General features: G+C 47.9%; 1 protein-coding gene across 1 annotated transcript in view; it reads right to left on the bottom strand.

The window, feature by feature from the left end:
* LOC119383532 (CD9 antigen) overlaps positions 1 to 20567 on the bottom strand; it is a 112682-nt gene extending 92115 nt beyond the window's left edge. The window contains exon 1 of the mRNA XM_037651732.2: positions 20308 to 20567. Coding sequence (XP_037507660.1) covers positions 20308 to 20373 — 66 coding nt within the window. The 5' untranslated portion in view covers positions 20374 to 20567. The remainder of the gene's footprint in view (positions 1 to 20307) is intronic.
* Between the last annotated feature and the right edge of the window lie 537 nt (positions 20568 to 21104).

The raw sequence follows: 21104 nt of genomic DNA, 5'->3' as shown, positions 1-21104 counted from the left end.
CAAAGTGGGGGGAATCAAAATGCGACGATGCTAATCGTCGTGCGCAATTTCTTACGCTTACGCCTTCTTTTTTTAATTTTAATTGTTGCATCAAAATCGGTGTTTAACGATAGTGACAAGAAAGCTATAAGTTGTAATCAATTTCGGCCGTCTGTAATATATAACTGCCTCTAATATTTATCCATATATATACTCGCCCTATTCTTGACCGGTCGACGCCGAGTGGATGTGCCAATATATCTAAGGCCACCATCATCCTGACACCATCATCTATCTAACTGCGGACTAAAGCGCTGAGATGCAAATTTTCAGGTAAATAGAAGGCGAAATACGTGTACGCCCCAACAAAGTACGTATCCATAGCTATCACGTGACGTCACGGACGAAGCTTCTTAAAGATTATGTTACTCCAACATGGTGGCTATGATAGCATGATCACGCTGCGGCCGCTTAACGTGCTATAACAGTGCTATAACAACGCTGCCGGAACGTGACTGGTCCCTGTGCATGAATAAAGAAAGTACCTGCATGCGATGTACTGCTAACACTAACGTGGCGTCATAAACTTCGTGTCCCACCATGCTGGTACTCGTACATGATGGTTTCAGTGACGTCAGAGTAGAATGAAGAAAAGCACCCACTAGTGTTTGCGGAGAATCTTCTCTCTTTCATTAGGGATAATGCACCCAGTGTTGCTGAGAAAGAGAGGGGGCCGGTGATGTGAGACGGAAGAGAAGGGCTTCGAAGTTCGTTAGCCCCAAAACTCGGTACAGTCCTAGCTTGCCAGCGACGCGGCCGCGCGCTTTGAAAGGCACGAGATCGTTCAACTCTGAAAACAGTCGGCACAAAGGACGCCGGGGTCCGAAGAAGCGGTCCGGCAAGATCATTATTGTCAACGCACGCTCCACCACGCGACATCATACAACACCACCCCTCCCCCCTATGCCGTCTTCTATGCCGTCTCCCCCCAACAAACAAACTACAACACACACATGCGCCGTGCGGTTGCGTATTATACTATAGGCCTTCCTGCACTGCCTCGATCGCAGGGTGCGTTTCATTCAACGGGCTGCACATTTACAATTACGACGACAGTGCCATGCGACCGGATCGGTGCCCAACCCATCTCGTTGAGGAGCTTGCCCAAACTACCCTTGAAAAGTAGACTGCATTACTTTGGTTAAATCAGCTTTACTTGGAGTAGACGGTAGTTCACGCGATGGCGCCTCTTTGAATAAGCGTGCGTCATTGTGCCCATGACTTGCAACACGGGAGCGTGTGGCCGCACGAGTTTAAAGATTTCGCATTCCTTCCACTAGCCCTTATTTCTACAACTAAGCGCTGTTCTCTCACTGGGGATGTTCCCAAATAAGAAAATAATATTAAGTTACAGAAATGATGCAAGTTGAAGCCGTTCGCAATCATTAAACTCGTGAGGCCACGCGCTCCCGTGTTGCAAGTCATATTGAGCGCGACTGTACATTCTGTGAATGTTTTATTTTGCCACAGCAGTGCCGTAGCCAGGAGCGCCGATTGTGGGCGAGTTGGTTTTGCATATAGCCGAACACTGTCAAGCGCACACAAACGAGGACAGAGGGAGGTGATGATAAGGCAAGCGCTTGGGTTGTCAACACCTCCATCTGTCCTTGTTTGTGTGCGCTTGACAGTGTTCTGCCGTAGCCAGGGGGGAGAGAGTGGGGGGGGGGGGGGAGAGAGAGAGAGAGAATGTGCACAGCATACGCCGGGCAGTGGGGGGTTAGGCCGGCGGCTGTTGTCTTAAGTGTCGTTTTGTTTTGCACATCCAGGACCCTCAGCTCCTGTGCAGCGTCCCTCCGCCCCTGGCTGCGCATCTGCGCTACAGCGTACGTCGTTAATATTGATAGCTCGCCAACGACATATGACGTCTTATTTACATGATATCGTATAAGGATCACTTAACAAAACTGAAACTCGGGACAGTTGGATAAGCTTCATCGACATTTAACGACGCAAGACAGACAAGGATGAAAATCGCAAGAGGTGACTGTATTGCGCTGGTACCAGCGATGAAGGTTGAATTATAGGAAAAGAAAAAAAGAAAACGCTTCGCGGCAATGAAGCGTACATATACAGAATACGCTCGTGAGACGTTGTACTTATACTAAAATTATACACACGAAAGAGGAAAACATTTTGTAATGACAAAGAAGAGCGCACTTGAGTAGCGAGATCTCAAACACGCACATGCGTGAAGACGTATACGGCCCCTTACAGAGTACGATATGCGCAGGCGTGCGTACGCCTTCTGCCGTCCGATATAAACATATATACATTTGCGTCTCACCTAGCCTGAGCGTGTTTCCCGTCTCTTCTTTTTCGCTTTACATAGTTAGGCACCCACTGCACGTTTGCAAACCAAATACTATACTACAACTGATTATATTACGCCGACAACGACTGGGCTCAATGAGCTTGCACGCATCGTGATCAGACCTCGCGATGCTCGCACATCCACCGCACGTGCAAGGTGGTTCCGGTCGGTACGCCGTGGGAACGATGAATTAACGGAACGCCGAGCAATGCAAGAACCGAGCGCGCGCACCAGCGTGCACACGTAACGGATCCAGTAACGCGATACGCAACGTGTACAGCTTATACGTAGCACTGGGCGATTCTCATTTGCATACCGGGACACCCGGACCACGTGATCACGCGATTGTTACTCGAAGAACGAGAGGAAGGACAAGGATGAGGCATAGAGATGCGGCACCATCATCGCATTACGGCAGCTGCAGCGGACTTCCAAAACTATACACAGCGATAAACGCAAAGCCGCGCATAATTAAGCGCGACTATCGCATTGTGTATGCCGTGCGGCCAGGAAGGAAGCTCCTTGCAAAGTCAGTTACATATCGTGTTTTTCGAGGTCAATGTTTTTAAGTGACAGCCATGGCGATGGACCGTGTATACGGGGCCGAAACCGATCCCAACAAGGAAGTCTGTACATGCACTATATAGCACGTGAAATCGCTATTGTTTCACGGCCGGCGATGCTCCGATCTCTGCAAATACAAACATCGCACTGCGCTATATTTCTCGCCCACCGATGGCTTAGCAAGGCGGCATCAGTTTTCGAATTCGTGAGCCCTTGTTGGAATACATGAATTGTTGTTGGCGTGTAGGCACTGCTACAATTTCTCGTCGCTGAAAACGATAGGGAAACAAGATTGTTCGCGTTAAACGTGTTTTGTGTTTCCGCATCCACATGAAACCAGTCTCTTCCGCCGTAGGACGTGTCTCATAATTATATCCGTAGTTCCGCTACGTGGAGCGCAATGAGTTAAACGATATATTCCATAATCACACTTACGACGTAACGCATATTACGATTAGCACCTCTCAACATACCGGTTCACCTCCCTGGCCTTTCTCTCATTTTGTTATCTCTCTCTCTCGACATACCCTTCCTCTTAAAATACCTGGTTGAGTTGACAGCATAAATAAATAAATAAATAAATAAATAAATAAATAAATAAATAAATAAATAAATAAATAAATAGTCACACGGTTCCTAACGAATTCGCCTAACACGACTGTATTCATCACCCCCCCCTCCCCCTATGTTTTCTGCCCCTAAAGTAGTTTTGCAGTGCCTGCGGGATCGGCCCGTCTTTGACCAGGCGGCGATGTGATGACGTCATCGCGTCATTATTGCGTCATATTTTGGCGATCTGTGATGTCATGATGACATAATATTGCGACTTCATCACATGGTCGTTTTTTCTTTTTTTGCGTCACTCATGTTGACATGCGCAATGAACCTTCCAGCTGCAGCCGCTGTAACATAACAAGCCAGCGCTCAAAGAGCAAAGCCAAAGCGCGGCTGCTTACATTCGTAGAAATGCAACAAGACAAAGATATGTGAAAAGAGCAGTGAAAGGGCAGTGGCGACAGAGCTGCAACGTTTTCGCAACGCTGAGGCGGAAAAAAAAATAAAGAAACGCACTAACACATGACGCCAGCAGCAGCCTCGTATTCCGCGAGGACACATGATATAGAAAGTGCAACGCCATATAGTATACACTCGGCCAGCATCCGGGGCAATGAACCGCGGTGCACGATTTGCTATGCGCGGCGCAAAAGAGCGGCGGCGCGCGAAGGGTGTCTCCTTTCGCGCCGGCAGCATGTACGGCGGCCGTAGAAGCCGCGGCCCAAACAGCCCGCGCGCTGACCCCCCAGAGAGACGATCGCAGCGGTAATGCTCCGAAAGGGCGGCCATCTTTTTCAAAACAAGCGCGGCTTGAAACGTCAATCAAATCTTAGTGGCGCGAGAGCATTATGCGGCCCCCGGGAGCAATCACTGCAGAAAACGCGTCGACAGCTACGGCTGTATACGGTGAAACGGAGACAGGAAAGCCGTCGCACGTATAATCAAAGAAACAAGCTGTAGCTAGCAAACAAACTATTTGAACAAGTTCCGAGGAGTTAAATGCAAGGCAAACAAAGCTTCACTTCACAGTTCCCCATTTCGCTATCACATACATCTCCTAAATACAGTACTTCGTAAGGAAAAAAAAATAAGGGCGGGAGGGGGAAGGTGGGAGAACACAAACAAGCAAACCTGAAAACGAACGCGTTCAGTGTGCACGGATGTATACGAAGTTCTGCAGAGGCAAGGCATAAACGCTGGATGTTTTCGCGAAAGGACGCCGATCGTGTAACATCTGCTTACAAGTTTCATACGCGAAAATCAATACGCTCCGCATGGCAGACAAGCGCTCCAGATCGAGACGCACACGCTGTACAAAAACGCACGCCGCTGTCATCTTACCCGACAGTGACAAAGCCGCGCCACGCCGCCAATCGATACGCGCGTTCACAATTATATACACAAAGCAGCGGCGACTGACGTCCGTCATCAGCGGAGCGCAGTGCTGGGCCTGAAGCGTTGGATTCCGGAAGGCGGCTCCTTATAAACACGCATCAGCACGCCACTAGCGCTTCCCGAAGTTAATGAGCGCGCGTGGAAGTGTTCGAAGAGGCCGATAACAATCGGCACGTTCCGACGCGTATAGTCGAGCGAATAACGGCGGCGCGAAAAAAAAGAAAGACAAAACGCGCATAAATAATCCCTGGCAGGAGCCGCGTCGAGTGGCATGTATATGTACGCAACTACCACTGCTACTCGGCGACTGCAGCGTGCCCGGAAGCGGCAAGCGAAGAAGAAGAAGAAATACAGAAGGAGGCGGGCCGGGCCGTGCAGGAAACAAGCGTACCAGGAAGTCCGGAGGGGCCCCCCACCGAAGAGATCACAAACAGGCACACGGCTGGTTCTCGGGGCTCTAGCCAAGGGTACTACGCACGCTTACGCGCTGGAAAAGAGCGAAGGGACGAGGGTGCCGCAAGAGACACGTTCCAGAGACGTGCCACGCCCACCATCCTTGCTTCTGGCAGCATGCGGCGCTGGAGCCCCTTTCTGTCGCCGCCGCCGCCGACGTAAGCACGTGCAGCGGCGAGGGGAAAAAAAGAAAAAGAAAGACAGGCGCTGTCGCTGTTCTTGATGCCTCGGCTGGACCGCTTCCACGCTCGTAAAAAAACCTGAACCTGACCCGAGCACTGAAAGAGCCCCGGGCCAACGCGGCGACCGAAGGCGTGTAGAGAGAGAGAGAGAGAAAAAAAAAAAAAGAAGCCTAGTCCGTATTGACAGATGGACGCAGTTAATAGCCCTATTGAGCGTCGAAGTGCCACTTATAAATTATTACTAATTACCTAAAAGCACGCCCCGGCGACGATAAACGCCGACATGTCCACGTAGCGAGTCTATACAGCGGGATTCGGGAAACTGAGCACGGTGCGGATTAGCGTAACAGTGCATCCTTGGAGCAAGCCACAAAAAAACGTTTTAGTAATTATAAGCTTTGCAAGCGACTAATAATAGGTGCTAATGATAAGTCCTGCGTCAGCAATGGCTGCCGTGTGCCTGAATGCAAGGGGCCCTGCATGGAGTGCACAAGAGCACCGCCGACGGTGATATAAGTAAGAATGCTCGAGATAGTGGCTGAGTTGCGCTAAGCGTGACCTGCTGGTCTGGAGACATCCGAACCCAAGTAAGTATAATCACGACGAGCTGACAGTCATCGTGGCATGCTAAGTCGTGGGCCAACCAAGTGGCCGACTTCGAGTGAGGGCGAGTGAACTGCTCCGAACACACATGCTGCAAACGAAGGGCATATACTTAGAATGAATGTACACTTCGATCAACAATTCCCTATCCGAGACGCCCTTTTCCTACCTAAAAGCGGCCGACAACAGTGGCCTAGAGTAAGACACCACCTAGACAAAAGAGTTTAAGCGGTGCTGCTTAGAGCTGCCCCCTCCCCCTCCCCCTTCCTTGTAAAGATTTATGGTTCATTCATTCGTCAAAGCGGTCGCTCTCTCCTCCTGCCACAAGACACGAATCTGTTGACCGCATTCCCAAGAGGTGCAACACAATCCATACCTGTCGCGCGATGCATACCTTCCCGAATGCACGGTGCACCTATATATAGTGCCATAGGTGTACCGCGCAGCTGGCTGCATGTGAAGGAATTCCGAACAATTGCGGTGGCAAGAATCGAATCGAAGAGTATCTCGACGCATTCGAGCCGCGGCCGCGCATGTATACGTGCAAGCCCGAAACCCACACCCGTACACACGTATATATACTATACGCAGAGCTACGCACTCCTGCAACAGTATTTCATCAATGTCGCGCGCGCCTTTGAGCGAGAAACGCCGTATAGCCGAAGCTCCGTGGAGGTATATATATAGGCCACGATCACTCGCAGAATACCCAGGAATGCGTGGAAACTGTGTATACGTGCACGCCTGTGCGAACGCTCGAACCAGTATACTTTCGGGCGCGCTCGTCGATGCCTCAGGTGTTTCCGCGAACAACGCAAAAGGAAGTAGCGAAGAGAAATGTGCACATTCATTGGCGAATACAACACAACATAGAAACGACACCATACACAGTATAGAGATCAGTGAAAACAGCTTGGAGTTAACAGATCGAGAGAGTAACGTCGTCAGCAATCGCGATATGTTGTGTGCCCCGCCACGGTGGTCTAGTGGTTATGGCGCTCGACTGCTGACCCGAAGGTCGCGGAATCGAATCCCGGCTGCGGCGGCTGCACTTTCGATGGAGGCGAAAATGTTTGAGGCCCGTGTACCTATAGATTTAGGTGCACGTTAAGGAACTCCGGGTGGTCGATCTTTCCGGAGCCTTCCACTACGGCGTCCCTCATAATCATATCGTGGTTTTGGGAGGTTAAACCCCAGATATTATTATTATATATGTTGTGTCAAGAATCATGCATAGGTACACGATGCACGGGACAAACGTGTATAAAGCGGACAGTATTCATCAGCCTTAATACTCGCACGGGCGGAATTAGCAGGAGAGGAAACGACCAAAATTGTCAAAAACCTATGTACATATATATGATCTACACAGTTTAACGGTTATGCGTGTTGTTGCGCTGCCCAGGAAGGCGTGCGGGTCCGATTCCCGACCACAGCGCGCCTGCGCGTTTCGATGGAAAAACGCGCCTGTGCACAAATAAAGCGCAAAAACGCCAGTGTGTACATCGATTTAGGTGCAAAGTTAAGGAACCCCCAGTGGCCGAAATCCAGAGTCCTACCACTGTACGGCGTCATGTCGTGGCTCTTGCAAGAAAATAAAAAAAGATGGCTGATCCCTCCGCCATAAGAATCGGTATAACACGAAAGTGAAACGCGCCGTCACAGAAGTAGTTGACTGCTGACGTATTTCCGTGACGGAAATACGTCATGAAAGTCTTGGTGGGCTACGGCACAAAACACTTTCGTGTTAAAATGAGATAAAAAAAGCAAAATTATTTTTTAAATATTACGCAGTACGCGCGAACAAGCTGGTGTGTTACTAATATGCCTTCATTGTCCTGCCCATACTTCATTCTTTTTCTTTTTTTTCTTTAACACGGTGTCCTGGGTTGTTCAATTTATAATCCTGGGGCAGCGCGAGGAGTACGTTGACAACACCTTTCCGGCGGCACCGCTCGTGTTACACATAGAGAGACGTGCTCCTAGCGACTGCAGTTACACACACGTCGACAGCAGAAACATGCATGACGAATTGGAATTCCTCGCGGGTGACTGTATAGCATCACTTATCGTTTTTCCGTGCATCGGTGGGCCTCCTCCCTCCCCTTGACCACTGATCCATCACGTGCGTCCCGCGTGAAAAAAAAAAAAAAAAAGAAGCGCCGCATCCGGTGTTCCCCTTCCATGCCAGAAACGGAGCGAACCGAAGAAGCTAGGGGGGGGGGGTCCCTCCTCGTCGCTGCTACCGGGACCGCGGCTGTCAGCGAACGATCTTCTATCTCTGCCGGCATCGCAGCGCGTAGTGCCGAGAACGAAGGCACCTACCCGTGCTGACGCACCACAACTCCGGCGGCTGGCTTCTGCACTGCATGGCCCGTGGGTATATACCCTTGGAGGGGGGGGGGGGGGGGCTAGCTTTTGTCAACCGACAGCTTCAGTTCATACGCTGAAACGCGCTGAAGAAAGCGCGTTGAAGAAAGAGCGCTGAAGAAGCGCGTTCGGCGGGACTTCTACTAAGTAATGCATTGGCGGCTAACCCTTGCTTTGTTTCTGCGATAACAGCACGCCCATGCTTAGAGGCGGAGCATCCAACAGCGAAAACCAAATAGCAGCAGATCTTTGTCAGTTAAAGCGTTCATTACACTCATTTCACTGTTCTCACCTGCAGATTCGAAGGAAAAAAAAAAAAAGGCGCCATCTCGCTGTATACTGCTGAAGCTCTTCAAGAAGCAGCCGCAAGCATCTATATGTAGGCAATGGCAAACAAATGCACCGGATTATGAGTGCGAACACTGCTGATGATGCGTCTGCTGATGAATACGCCTACTCATCAGAAAGACGGGCGTCGGTTCTTACATCGCAACGAAACGTAGCCGAAGGGCAAGGTCCGTTATCAAAACAAGCCATACATTCCCGTATACCGTGACAGGTGTCTAGACGTAAGCTAGAAAAGTGCAAGCGTGCGTAAAACACGTTGCGCGTAAGCAAGCGCGCTTGATACTTGAAAGAAAGAACACGAAGAAACAAACTGCCCACTTTGCATGCAGGTGTAGATGGACGAAGGGAGAGAATGACTTTCTGAAAGGGATATAAGAGCGAGACTGCGCCTCACCGGCATAGGCGTGCGCACGAAGGGGGAATGGGGGGGAAGAGCCCCCCCCACCCCCTATCATCTAGAAGGGGGGCACCAATTGTGCTCCATGCCTTCCCTCATTCGAACATTTCACGTCATTTTTTAATGCGCAGGCCAGCAGCTTCGTAGCAGCAAATACGCTGTTTTGGAGCAGCTCTGGAGCAGAAAGTAACTATTTAGGAGCAATGCCGGAGCGCCAAATTTATAATTTTGTAGCAGAGAAAGTGAGTTTTGGAGCGGTCGCCATTCTAAGAACATTTATATGAGCAAACTCTCGCTTTCAACGAATACAAATGCTAAGAGAGAAAAGGTTATGTGAAAGAGTGAAATTTCTGCATGCTCTTCTTTCCAAGCAATTTAAAAAAAGAAATCAGATCAATCGACAACTGTGGGGTACGGTAGTACAAGTTCTAGTAACAATCAGGACGAAAGTACGACACGATAGCAATGAAATTCTGTGAATTGATCATAAGAGGCACGAATACACAGCGAAAGGGAAGTTCAAGGGAAAGTGCAGCATTGAAGTCATGAGCAGCTGTACTTACAGTAGTCACATGCACTGTTGGTGCAACTCACGTCTTCAAGCTGGCCTAAAGTGATACTACTAACCATTGGCGTAGCTTTCGGAGGGAAGGGAATTCACTCACTCCCCCCCCCCCCCCCCCCCCTAGAGAAAAAAATTCTGGATACGCCGATGCTATGTACTAACAAAATGAAACTTCTATTCTTCATTGACTGAAGAAGCAAATCAGTTTCTTTTGATGCGGTATAGCACTCCTGTCAGCTTAAGAGTTCACGTCACTAAGCAGAACGTTCCCACTCTCAACCTTGCGTATGACTTTCGCTGCCACTCCCTTTGTTGTGCACTGCTGAGCAGGGCTTTCAGCGGAGAGAGACGGCTCGGCAGGCCTGCTTTCTCATCCATCAGCTTAGCCTATCGGAGCTCCCAGTCGGCTCCTTTTCGTGTTTGCCTTTCTGGGGCACTGACCACTTCCATTGTCTAAGCCTTTGCAGTACATCCTGCGAGACCTCGCCATGCACCTCAGCCGCTCTCCCTTGTGAAGGGCACCTTGGTGATGGCCTCATAGCACTTCAGGTAGGGTTTGGCTTCTCGAAGGATAATAATAATTGTTGGGGTTCCACGTGCCAAAACCGCGATAAGATTATGAAGCGCGCCTTACAGTGGGGGCGGACACAAGAGAAAAGTCAGGACAACAGAAACAGCATCCTGACTTCTCTCTTGTGTCAGTGTTTGCACGCCCAGTCGATTAACAGGAATACCTACCAACTAGCTCAGCTTTCTGTTATCCTAGTTCTTCTCGTTCACGTAGCAGCATATGAATGAATGAATGAATGAATGAATGAATGAATGAATGAATGAATGAATGAATGAATGAATGAATGAATGAATGAATTAGTCAGCTGCATAGGAGCACAATAGCGAACGCTCGCCGAAAACGCAGAGACGTCGGACCGGAGCCCGAAGCCTCGTCTCTCGTATTGCAAGTTTCAGGTGTATAACGCCGACAGGCGACAGGGCCGCATGCCACCGAGCCGTAACAAGGGATGAAAGGGCGAAGACAGAGAGGGGGAGCGAACAGCCAGACAACGAGGTGGCGCGGCGGGCCCGGGCCCCAACCAACAGGCGTGAGGCGCGGAAAAATAAAAATAAAATAAAGAGGAACGGAGGCAGCAGCAGCTGCCGCGGCGGCGTGGAACGGTGCCAAAGGCATCCTCTTCCTAAAATACGTCACCGGGACGAAGAAGAGAGCAGCAGGATGCATCCATCGGAGGAGACGGACAGAAAGAAGAGGCGAACAAGGGCGTTCAGAGACACACGTACGCGCGGAAGACGACGCCGGGAGGGGAGAGGGTGGGTGTGTGTTCCGGCGGCGGCGGCGACGACGAGGACCCGGGGAGGTCGGCGTTCAGGGTCGCGGAGCAACGCACTCCGGGGTGGGGAGAGGAGGAGACGGGAAGCGAGGGGCGTAGTGGCCACTCTCTTTTATGCGGTGGAATAACCAAAGTGAAGTGGGACGGTGGACTATCGAGCTACGCATCACAGCTATATCGTCCCAACCAAATGAGTGCAACAGACAATCAGGCCCAGAAAAGCATAGGGGCACTGACGGTTGTCTTTAACTGTAGTGTAGTAATTGCGACGTATATCGCAATGAATTAAAGTGGACGAAAAATCACCCTTTCCGTCGGTGGGATCCGAACTCACAGCCTATAGAAATGGTGATCACACAAAATAAGTACGTCGCTGTGACAGCGACGTACTTATTTTGTTTATCGCGCTGTCGCACTCTCAAAAGTTGTTTCAACCACTATACCCCCCCCCCCTTTCCTTTGCCCCGGCAACTGTGGGGTAAACCGCAACTCCGAGATCAACCACTACAACCGGGTATTACCTATGATGAATCGAGTGCCAGTCGGGGCTAGAAAATAAGAGAGACAAGCTCTTGTTACTGTCTTCTTCGGCCTCGTTCGACGTTCCAGCTGTAAACCTAAGCGCATGCACGCTTGCCGTCAGTTTCCTACACAGGGAGCAATGTGTGATCCTTCTTTAATAAATGTGCCCGCCATTGATGACGTCAGGGGATTCACTGCGGGAATTTCATGTTGGCGTTTTCGTTTTATCTTTTTTTTTCTTTAAATTACGAACGACCCCTGCCGCTGGTAAAAAAAAGGACTTGTCCGGTATTTCAGAAGTACACATATGTTATCACTCTAGCTTACCTTACTGTATATGTGTGCGTATATATATATATATATATATATATATATATATATATATATATATATATATATATATATCCTATGAATGCCTGCAACCGGCGTTGTTGGCATGTCGACGCGTATCTGTGCCTCGAATCGCGAGAGAGTAAAATAAAAAGAGAGAGAGACAGAGACAGGGAGAAAATATCAAGGAGACAAGGTCCCATGCCGCTCCAACCGCTATTGCACGAGAATAATAAATAAAACTATTAATCAGAAAGTGGCTGTTTACACTGAGAAACCGCCCTTGTTTACTTAGTACGCCAGGGGCGATGCGGGCATGCGTTGATGATCCCTCTATTTTTGGCAAAAAAAAAAGTATTTTGTACATCTCTCTTCACTATGAGGGCACTCAGCTCAACGCAGAACGCCTCTTGACATTTCAGAAGCCCCGCACGGTTTGTTTAATCGACCATGCGGAGGGGAGGGTTTCACCACACGGCAGCAAAAGAGTTTACGTTTCAAGGATAATCTTTACCTGCGTTTTTTTTTTTCTTCTTCACATCTGTACACGACGCAAGGTTAACGTCGGCTCACGAAGAAGAAAGAACGAAGAGAATGTGAACTCATGAAGTGTTCTTTTTTTTTTTTTTTTCACGTGTGCCGATTTCCTCCACCCGTAAGTGAGATGCGTTTCGCTTTATTGCGATGTTGCACGAAGCGCCAGAAACACAAACATGCAGTCATATGTGTGCGCCCTTGGTCAGCTGCGAAAGGAAACATAAAAGGAAAGAAAAAAGAAAGCAATAAAAAATGGGGCGACAAGCGCTATATAGTTGGGGCTTCGTAAAGCGTGAAAGCACTTCGCTAATGAGTATTCGGCACGAACCATATCCAGGGCGGGCTTTTTTTTTTTTTTTTCGTGCATGAGCGCGGTTGAGCTCACGTACAGTAAATATAAGAGTGTAGAGTATTGAAAGAGAAAGAAAGAAAGAAAGAAAGAAAGAAAGAAAGAAAGAAAGAAGAAAGAAAGAAGAAAGAAAGAAAAGAAAGAAAGAAGAAGAAAAGAAAGAAGAAAGAAAGAAAGAAAGAAAGAAAGAAAGAAAGAAAGAAAGAAAGAAAGAAAGAAAGAAAGTGGCCTCGCAATAGGCTCTACTGTAGTGAACGGCACACTGCAATTCGAAAAAAAAAAAAGCAATAAGACATAAAGACGCCCAACACTATACACAGACTTTCCGGGACTAAAGTGCTTCGCCCAGACAACCACGTATATCAGTTGAGATCACCGAAAAAAAAAAAAGAAAGGGAAAAGCTGCTAAATAAACCACCAACGCGGGAAAGTTCTTTCCAAATAGCACGGAATCCGTTTTGCCGCTTGCAGCTCTTGAAATACGAGGAGAAAAAAAAATATGTACATAAATTCCATGTACATCACACACTGCGTTCTGTATGTTAAGATGAGATATTCCTCTCCTAGAGACAAAACACTTAGGGATCAGAGATAAGAGCAGTTCCGTGTATGACGTGTTATTCTTTTCCGAGCGGCACATTTCTTGGTTTTATCTACTTTTTCTTTTCACTCCCAGGTTTTTTCTTCTTTTTCTCTTCTCTTTTTTTTCTTTGGTCCATATGTGTGTTCCTTTGGAGTAAATTTTAGTTGGAAGAATGCGCTGCGTCTACGTCATCTCCTTCGTCTGTTGTCTAGTGTTTGCGCTAAATATCATTATGACTTAACGGTTATGTTTATTTTAGAGCGACGAAGGAGGCTGGAGATATCTTTTTTTTAGAAGACTTCGCAGAGTCTGTGGATATTTAAGGAGTTCAATGCAAGCGCGCATGACGCACCGGAGAAAAAGACTGCACTGAAAGCAAGGCAGAAAGGGTGTAAACGTCAAAAAAAAAAAAAAAAAAACAGTGGCTACGCCACAACAAAATTAACCGTACAGCTTCGTGTGAAGTCAATGATTTTGATATATGCAGCTCAGTACTTCGTTTACTGCCTTATCATTATTTTTATAAATTACCACTAACTACCACTAACTGTACTAACGCGATAACTAACTTCACGATGACTGTACACCACGATAACATAAAGAGTGAATGAATAAAACCTAAAACTTTCACGAGCGTTTCCCGCACAAGAATCATGCAAATGTGGGGAAAACAACATTACATCACTAACGTCAAAATAAAAAAGGAAAGAACGAAAAGTGGAGGGGGGGAATTTAAAAGTAAAAAAAAAAAAAGAGTACGCCGGCACATGTTTTAGGTGTATGTGCATTGGGTGTTCCAGTTAGATGTCAAAGAATACCACGCGGTAAAAGCTATCGCCGGCCCTCTAACTAAACTGCGGTCATATCCTAACCCACAATATAACTCGTAGTCAGTAACAGCCTAGGAAACAACATAAGCTTCGCTGACCGACACCAAGATCATTTGCACAGATCCTCCATCCCATTGCGTTCGCTCATTTCCGTGACGTCAAGCGCATTTGCGTGTTCAGTGCATACAGATATGCCTAACGTCAGCGCTCTGCCGAAGACGACTATTTTAGACAAAAACGAGCAACATTTACTTTCTAATACGCCTGTATAGTGTTTTGGATTTGCGGAGAAGAAATAATTAATCTTCGAGCGCAGTCTAGTTGGCTTGGCACGGTTCTCTCTTACGTTGTGAGCGACTGCATTAATGTTCGTCATAGCAACCACGCATTCTTCGCGTGCATTCGCACCGCTATGCGGAACGCCGCGCAAACAAGCGTCAGCGCAGAACATGTTTTTCTCGCTAACTTCCCCGTAAAATCTTCGCTCCACTCAACGGATACATAACTCCTATCTCGCTCGAAGTCTAGGCTCATTGAAGCCATAGCGCTGATAAGACAGGGACCACAGAAAGAGGACAGGACGTGCACGTCCTGTCCTCTTTCTGTGGTCCCTGTCTTATCAGCGCTATGGCTTCAATGAACGTAACAAACCAACTAGCCCAAAAGTCTGTCCTCTTAGAAGCCTAGGCGGCCGCCGTTGCTGACGAGGGGGGGGGGGGGGGTCCCCGACCCCCCCTCCCCCTTTTTCGGAGTGAAGGGACACAGCTTGCAAGTGTACCCCCCCCCCCCCCCCCCCCCCAATATTTCTCTTTCAAAAAGTATATTTGAATTGCTTGACAAGTAAAGTATATATATAGCCAATGTTTGTAAAACCAATTCTGAAATCGGAATGCCCTTCCAAAGAGCAGAAACGAAGTTCCAAAAGTGAAAGCTGCTTTTCGTCTCAAAAGGCCCTGTATAGAGAGCACGAGCTTTCTGAAATGCTACGGATTATTTGCGAATTGCCGCAGTTGTTTATGCTGGAGCTTAAAATGCAAAGTAAGTAACGAATCGTCGACCATCTACACCGTTATTTATTTACGTCGACGATTTCGTGGAGGAAATTGACCAATGATGTATGAATCCGACTGTTCGACTAGTTTGTGATTTTGAAAAAAAAAAAAAAAAAAACACCGGTGAACGAAAACATGCTTTACGAGAAAGTATCCAGGGGTAAATCGTGGGATGGATGTTTCTAACAGGTATACATACACGAAGCAAAGAGGAGCTGGAGTTGTACTTTACGCTGTACACTTTTACACATTATAACAAAAAAAAGTGCTAGCATTTTCATTTTATGGTTTAACCCGGCCAAATATATTCTCAGCGCGTCCGCGACCGGCGCTCTCGTTTTTGAACCCCTGAATATGTCAAAAGCTGAGAGAAACTTGAGCACTACGCTCGTCGAATGCTTATTTTGATCTCCTGCTCACAGTGTAGAGAATATTTATTATTCAACCTTTTTTTTAACACTTGCTTATTTTGTAGTTTGTACGCGTTTGAAACTTTGTATCATCATGAATGCGGTGCTTAAGATACAAGTGCTTTTACAAAATCGCTATTTTAGTGGGTTTTTTTTTGTTTTTTGAAATTTGCATGAAACACGTTATTTTGTATTCATGTCAATTATTTCTTACCCACGTCATAATATGCACATTGTTTTTTTTTTCTCTATACATGCACCTGTTCATGCACTGTATTTTTGCTTTTTGCACGTTTGCCTGTTGCTAGTGAGGGACAGTCGAGCCGATGTGTGACTCTCTGCCTGCCCTCCTGTTATCTGTACCTTGTAAACATGCGAAATAAAGTTCAAGTTCACCAGCGTTCAATAGCTGCGTAAGACTGCGTTGAAACTGAAACTCCCGTTCAACCGGTTTCCGAGAAGACTCAATGGCACAATGAGGTTGAACCCCAATGCTCGTTTTTTTTTTTTCAATTTCATTTCAAGATATATGATATTAATTTTCGTATAATAAAAAAGCAAGACCTACATTTATAAAAACAATATGGCCGCCATAGCAAGATGTGTATCCCCCCTTGTGGCCTTTCTATATCCACGCCACTGGTCAACACAATAGCTATCACCCACAGAGACAGGGGCGTAGCCAGTCAGTCAAGAACTTTATTCATCGGTCCTAGAAATGTTTTCTTTTTTTTTTTTTGGGGGGGGGGGGGGTGGAACCATACTTTAGGTATGTTCGTGCGTGCGTTTGTATGTGTGCGTGTATATATATACGCAAGCAAAACTGAAAAATTTCGGGGGGGGCGGTGGACCCCCCCCCCCCTGGCTACGCCCCTGCACAGAGACACGTATGTTATAGACTATTTTACTGGTAGGTTTCGGTGCCATCATATTGCGCTGTTGCCTTGCCGTTTAATATATTTAACAACTAAACGAACTAAACGGCACATCGAGTGTCTTCACAGGCACTTAGCATGCATCTTCTTGCATGCCTATCTAATTACTACTATTCAGCTCGTTAACTGGTCAGGCTGGCTCTAATCCTCCCAACACCGTAAACGGTGAATGCATCTCGCAAACCTCCTTGCGAGTCTCAAGAGCCACCCCAAGCTTCACCATGCCTTGGGAAGAATCACAACTCCTCTGATGACATCATTAATAACCGCACGCACAGTGCATGTTGTCCTACCCTAACTCCCTCCGCGCTTGTAGCGCCGTAGCGATGGCCAACAGGTGAGCCGCGATCGAGAGGTTCAGTCATGGGACGACCGCACCATTCCCTCTTCTCGTATCCGGTTACCCTCCTATTCTTCCCCATCCCCCATATTAGGGGGAAGGGTGCCGCTGTAAAGTGCTAGTGTTTCAGCTTGACCAGGCTAGACGGCTCGCCTTGTGGCGGTGTAAACGTTTTTATCATCCCCTGGAGGCCGGTCCAGCGTTGCAATAGAGCGGCGTTTGGCCGGTGTCCTTTGCACTCATCTTCTTTTTTAGTTTCCAGGCACCCCATCATTGTACAGGTCAACAGACGTTCATGGTTCACGGCATCTCCGGCGCACTGCCAACCAGGACCTCTGGGGCCCTCGGGTCCTCTTGGGCACGCCCTGTCTCGTCTCATCGTTCCGGGCATCTTCTTCACAATTCATCATCAATAAAAGGCCTACGTGAGTGCTTTGTGTGCTCGCTGAGCCAACACCTTAGGATGCAGATGCGTTACCGTGCCCACCTTTTTTCTTCCAATTGGCTTTTCCCACTAAATTTGCGTCTTGGGTAGTTTTTATACCCCTTTTCGTTTATTTTGATTGGTTTTATGCCCGTTATTGCTTTCAGTAGGAGCGGGCTTGCCACCACTTTCTTTTAATTTTATTTCCCTTAATTTTATTTCCTTTAATTTTATTTCATTCCCTTATTAATTCACGTCCGAGATATACAAAAAAAAAATGAAAGCAGTCGTTTAACAGCTCAAAATGGCGGCGCCAGTGTGTCTTACGTATAGTCCCCTCCTTTCCGGTGCGTCGCACACGCCTTTCCGTCAAGCTGTCTCTCGCCTGTGCATGCGGAGAGCTTCCTCTCGGGCGCGTCGGATTTGACACACATGCTCGGCCGTTCGTACTAAGCGGAATCGAATGGTGGCCGGGCAAACATATAGGTCGATACCTTACCACTGGCTTCCTGGATGTTTGTCGAGCGACTAAAAATGCGGTTCGTATAAAGCGGGAGTTCGTTCAAACAGGACGTTTCGTATCAGTTATTTTACCCTCAATCGTACAAAGCTTTACAATGAGGCGCATAAAGTAACAAACTAAATCGAACAAAGTAACATTAAATTAATGACAACTACTTAATGCTGACACTGAATTCAAACGCAGGTACGATGAGAAATACAGAGCTTACAAAATAAAATTTAAAAAAAATTGCACAACATACACTTTACGCGTCATCAAGTAAATAATTGTGTAAGGTGGAACAAAGAGAACTCTCAAAATGAAAGGAAGAAACATGAACAGATGACGGCAAACCATGGTCGAGTACACGCGGTTACGATGTAGCCACCCTAATTTGACAGTGCAAAATAATACGCAAAACAACGATGTCGTAACTATGCTGGGCGTAAAAGAAAGTTCTCAAAACGGATATTTCCTCCATCAGCTACAAATGCAAAGCTAGCCGACCGCGCGAATGGTGCTCCGTTCAGGCGATTTGCATACAGCAATAATACTCCAATGACGATAACTCCAACGCAGAAGTGTTCAGGCGCGGTCATCGCGTTCGTTGTCCGTTATCTCCTCAAGCCCTCTGCCTCGTTTTCTAATTAGGTTTTGATAGCTGCTATCGACACAGCACGGCGAATTTAAGTTTTATTCGAAACGACGCAGCGCGGGGATACGAAAGCGCAGGCAATTATTAGATATTTACTGGCATTTTGTTATAACTGTCAAAATGTTCATTTCAACGGTAAAAAAAAAGTAACAAAAGCTTCCCGCTAAAGTGCACGCGATCGCACTTATGCTACGGATAACGTGCAGCGTGAGCTCGTATACCACGTGACGATCGAAGTACGTACCTCCAGCAAGAAAGTAAGTGCGAAACCGAATACACAGTCGCCAGCAGAAGCCTGCGCGAAAAAAAAAAAAAAACGAAACAAAAAGACGATCGAAAAGCGAAACGGGCGGAAGATGGCTGGAGACCGTCAGCAACAGGCGAGTGCGCCGTCGGTGCTCTGCGCGTATCCACAAGTGCACAGCACAGCGAAGAACTTACGAGGCACGGCTCAGAAAGGAATGTGGGCACTGCTGCTCTTCACAACTTGATGGCCTCCGCGGCAACTGCCAAACAATACGGATCGTAGGGTGCGGGAGGGAGGAGCGGCGGAAAGTTCGACGGCACCGCGAAAGAAAAAGATGCGCGAGAGAAGAAATAGGGCTGCCCTCCACGAAAAAAAGAAAGCCTCTGTTATTACGGAGGCGGCAAATGGCGCGCTCTGCGACTATCCGGACAGCCGCCCGCGACAGTCCGCCGCGGTCAGGTTCAGGGTGCATTCGAACAAGTTTTTTTGGGGCGAGCGAGCGAGTGGCAACTCCCCGCGCGTCTTTTTTTTTTTTTTTTTGTGGCTGCTGCAGCGGTCCTCTACGCAACCATGGGTGTGGGACAATCGAAACACTCAAACTACGGTCCCTACTCAAACGCTGAGAGATGTTCAAGGGACATCTTGGGGGAAAAAATAAATAAAAGAAGAAGCTGCAGGAGCCTTACCACGCGTATCGGCGCAGATGTTTAACTGTATTAACAGCCGGTAAACGAAACGAAACGATTTACTACATCGTTATCGCAAGGGAGAAACGAGGGGAAAGAATATGGAGAGGAGGTAAGAGAGGAGGGGCTCCTGTAAGCAACCAAGCGTGCGCTGCGGGCCCCATTGAGGGTAACTCAAGCGTCCACTGCTCGGATAATATAAGTGACCGCAAATGAAAAGTCGAGAAGCGAAAACACATCGCACAATGGAGTCGACGCTCATCTGCATGTGTTGCGCAACGCAATCTATAATGACAGTGAAGTGCGGGAGACCATATGTGTTTATTAATTTTATATGTTTCAGCGTCGTGTATCCGGACAGTGAGCAACAGTCTACATCGATCGGATACTGGTGTGGACACCTCGCATCGAGTTGTGCACCAGTTTCACTTTTTTTCTCTTTTTTTGGTTACCGCGCTGCATCGATGCAGAATCAAAAGGCGCACGCCCCACGCGTTTCAGCGCGGTGGCAACAGCCTAAAATAAGGAACGCGCCGGGACCAAGTTGACAGCTCCGCTGGATTCTTCCGATCGGTGCTGAGAAGCAACAACACACAAGGCGCAATTTATAGTGGCACGCTCCAAAAGCGCGCGAGACGCAATTGCGAAGCGTGCGGGACGCACACGAGCCGTCAAAGCAGTCGAAAGCGCTTGGCGACCGCGCAACGCGATGTCGCGACAAAAGTTGGGCGGCAAAAATCGGTTCGCGCTCATCTCTGGATTAGCGAGGCCACTCACCCAGAAGAGAAAGTTGAGAATGACCACCGTGTACTTGAGGCAGGCGTAGCATCCTTTTAGTGCCATCTTGTCGTCCTCGGCAGAGCAATCTAGTCCGCGCGGCTCGAGATCGCACACGGGTAAGCAAGCAGTGTATCGCCGAGAAATCCCTTCGTCGAACGACTTATCGCCACTGTTTCAAACGCTCGCACGATTTCCTCGGGAAGAACAAGCCAGCAGCGAGAGGCAGCGAAACGCTCCTCTCCTCCTTTCGTCCGTGGATCAATAACGGTTTCTGCGCATGCGCGCATTCGTTTGTTTCTCACCTCCTTTCTCCTCGTTAAAACAACAACTCTCTCTCTCTTTAGTTGGAAAGAGAGTAGGTGGATAAATAGACTTACTATGCGACCCTCCACTATGCCTTGTTGGCTGGTGGTAGGTGGCGCCGACGTCAGAGGAAACTCAAAATCGCAATTTAAAACGCCGGCAGAAAATGGCCTCAAAGATTTTCGTTTAGAGAGCGCTGCCGTTGAGGCATGAATCTAGATGGAATAATATATTATAAACCGCGGAGGTGGCATTGATCACGGTCTTCTACAACCTGCTACTAACACCTTGTTAGTTGAAGCTACTAATCTCTACAAAAGTGGAGATCGACGGCAGAACTACAGTTTTGAAGTCGCTCAGGCAATCTCGGAGGCCACAAGAATTAAAGCGAGTTTCGATATAGCTTGCCAGATGGCGCCACTTGGCATATTTAGCTTGGAATGCATGAGGAAAGCATAGCGACGGAAAGTCTACGCATCGAAATTCCAAGA

Source organism: Rhipicephalus sanguineus, chromosome 2 (assembly GCF_013339695.2).
Source record: "Rhipicephalus sanguineus isolate Rsan-2018 chromosome 2, BIME_Rsan_1.4, whole genome shotgun sequence".
In the NCBI taxonomy this organism is placed as follows: Eukaryota; Metazoa; Arthropoda; class Arachnida; order Ixodida; family Ixodidae; genus Rhipicephalus; species Rhipicephalus sanguineus.
This window is presented reverse-complemented; position numbering and strand designations above follow the sequence as displayed.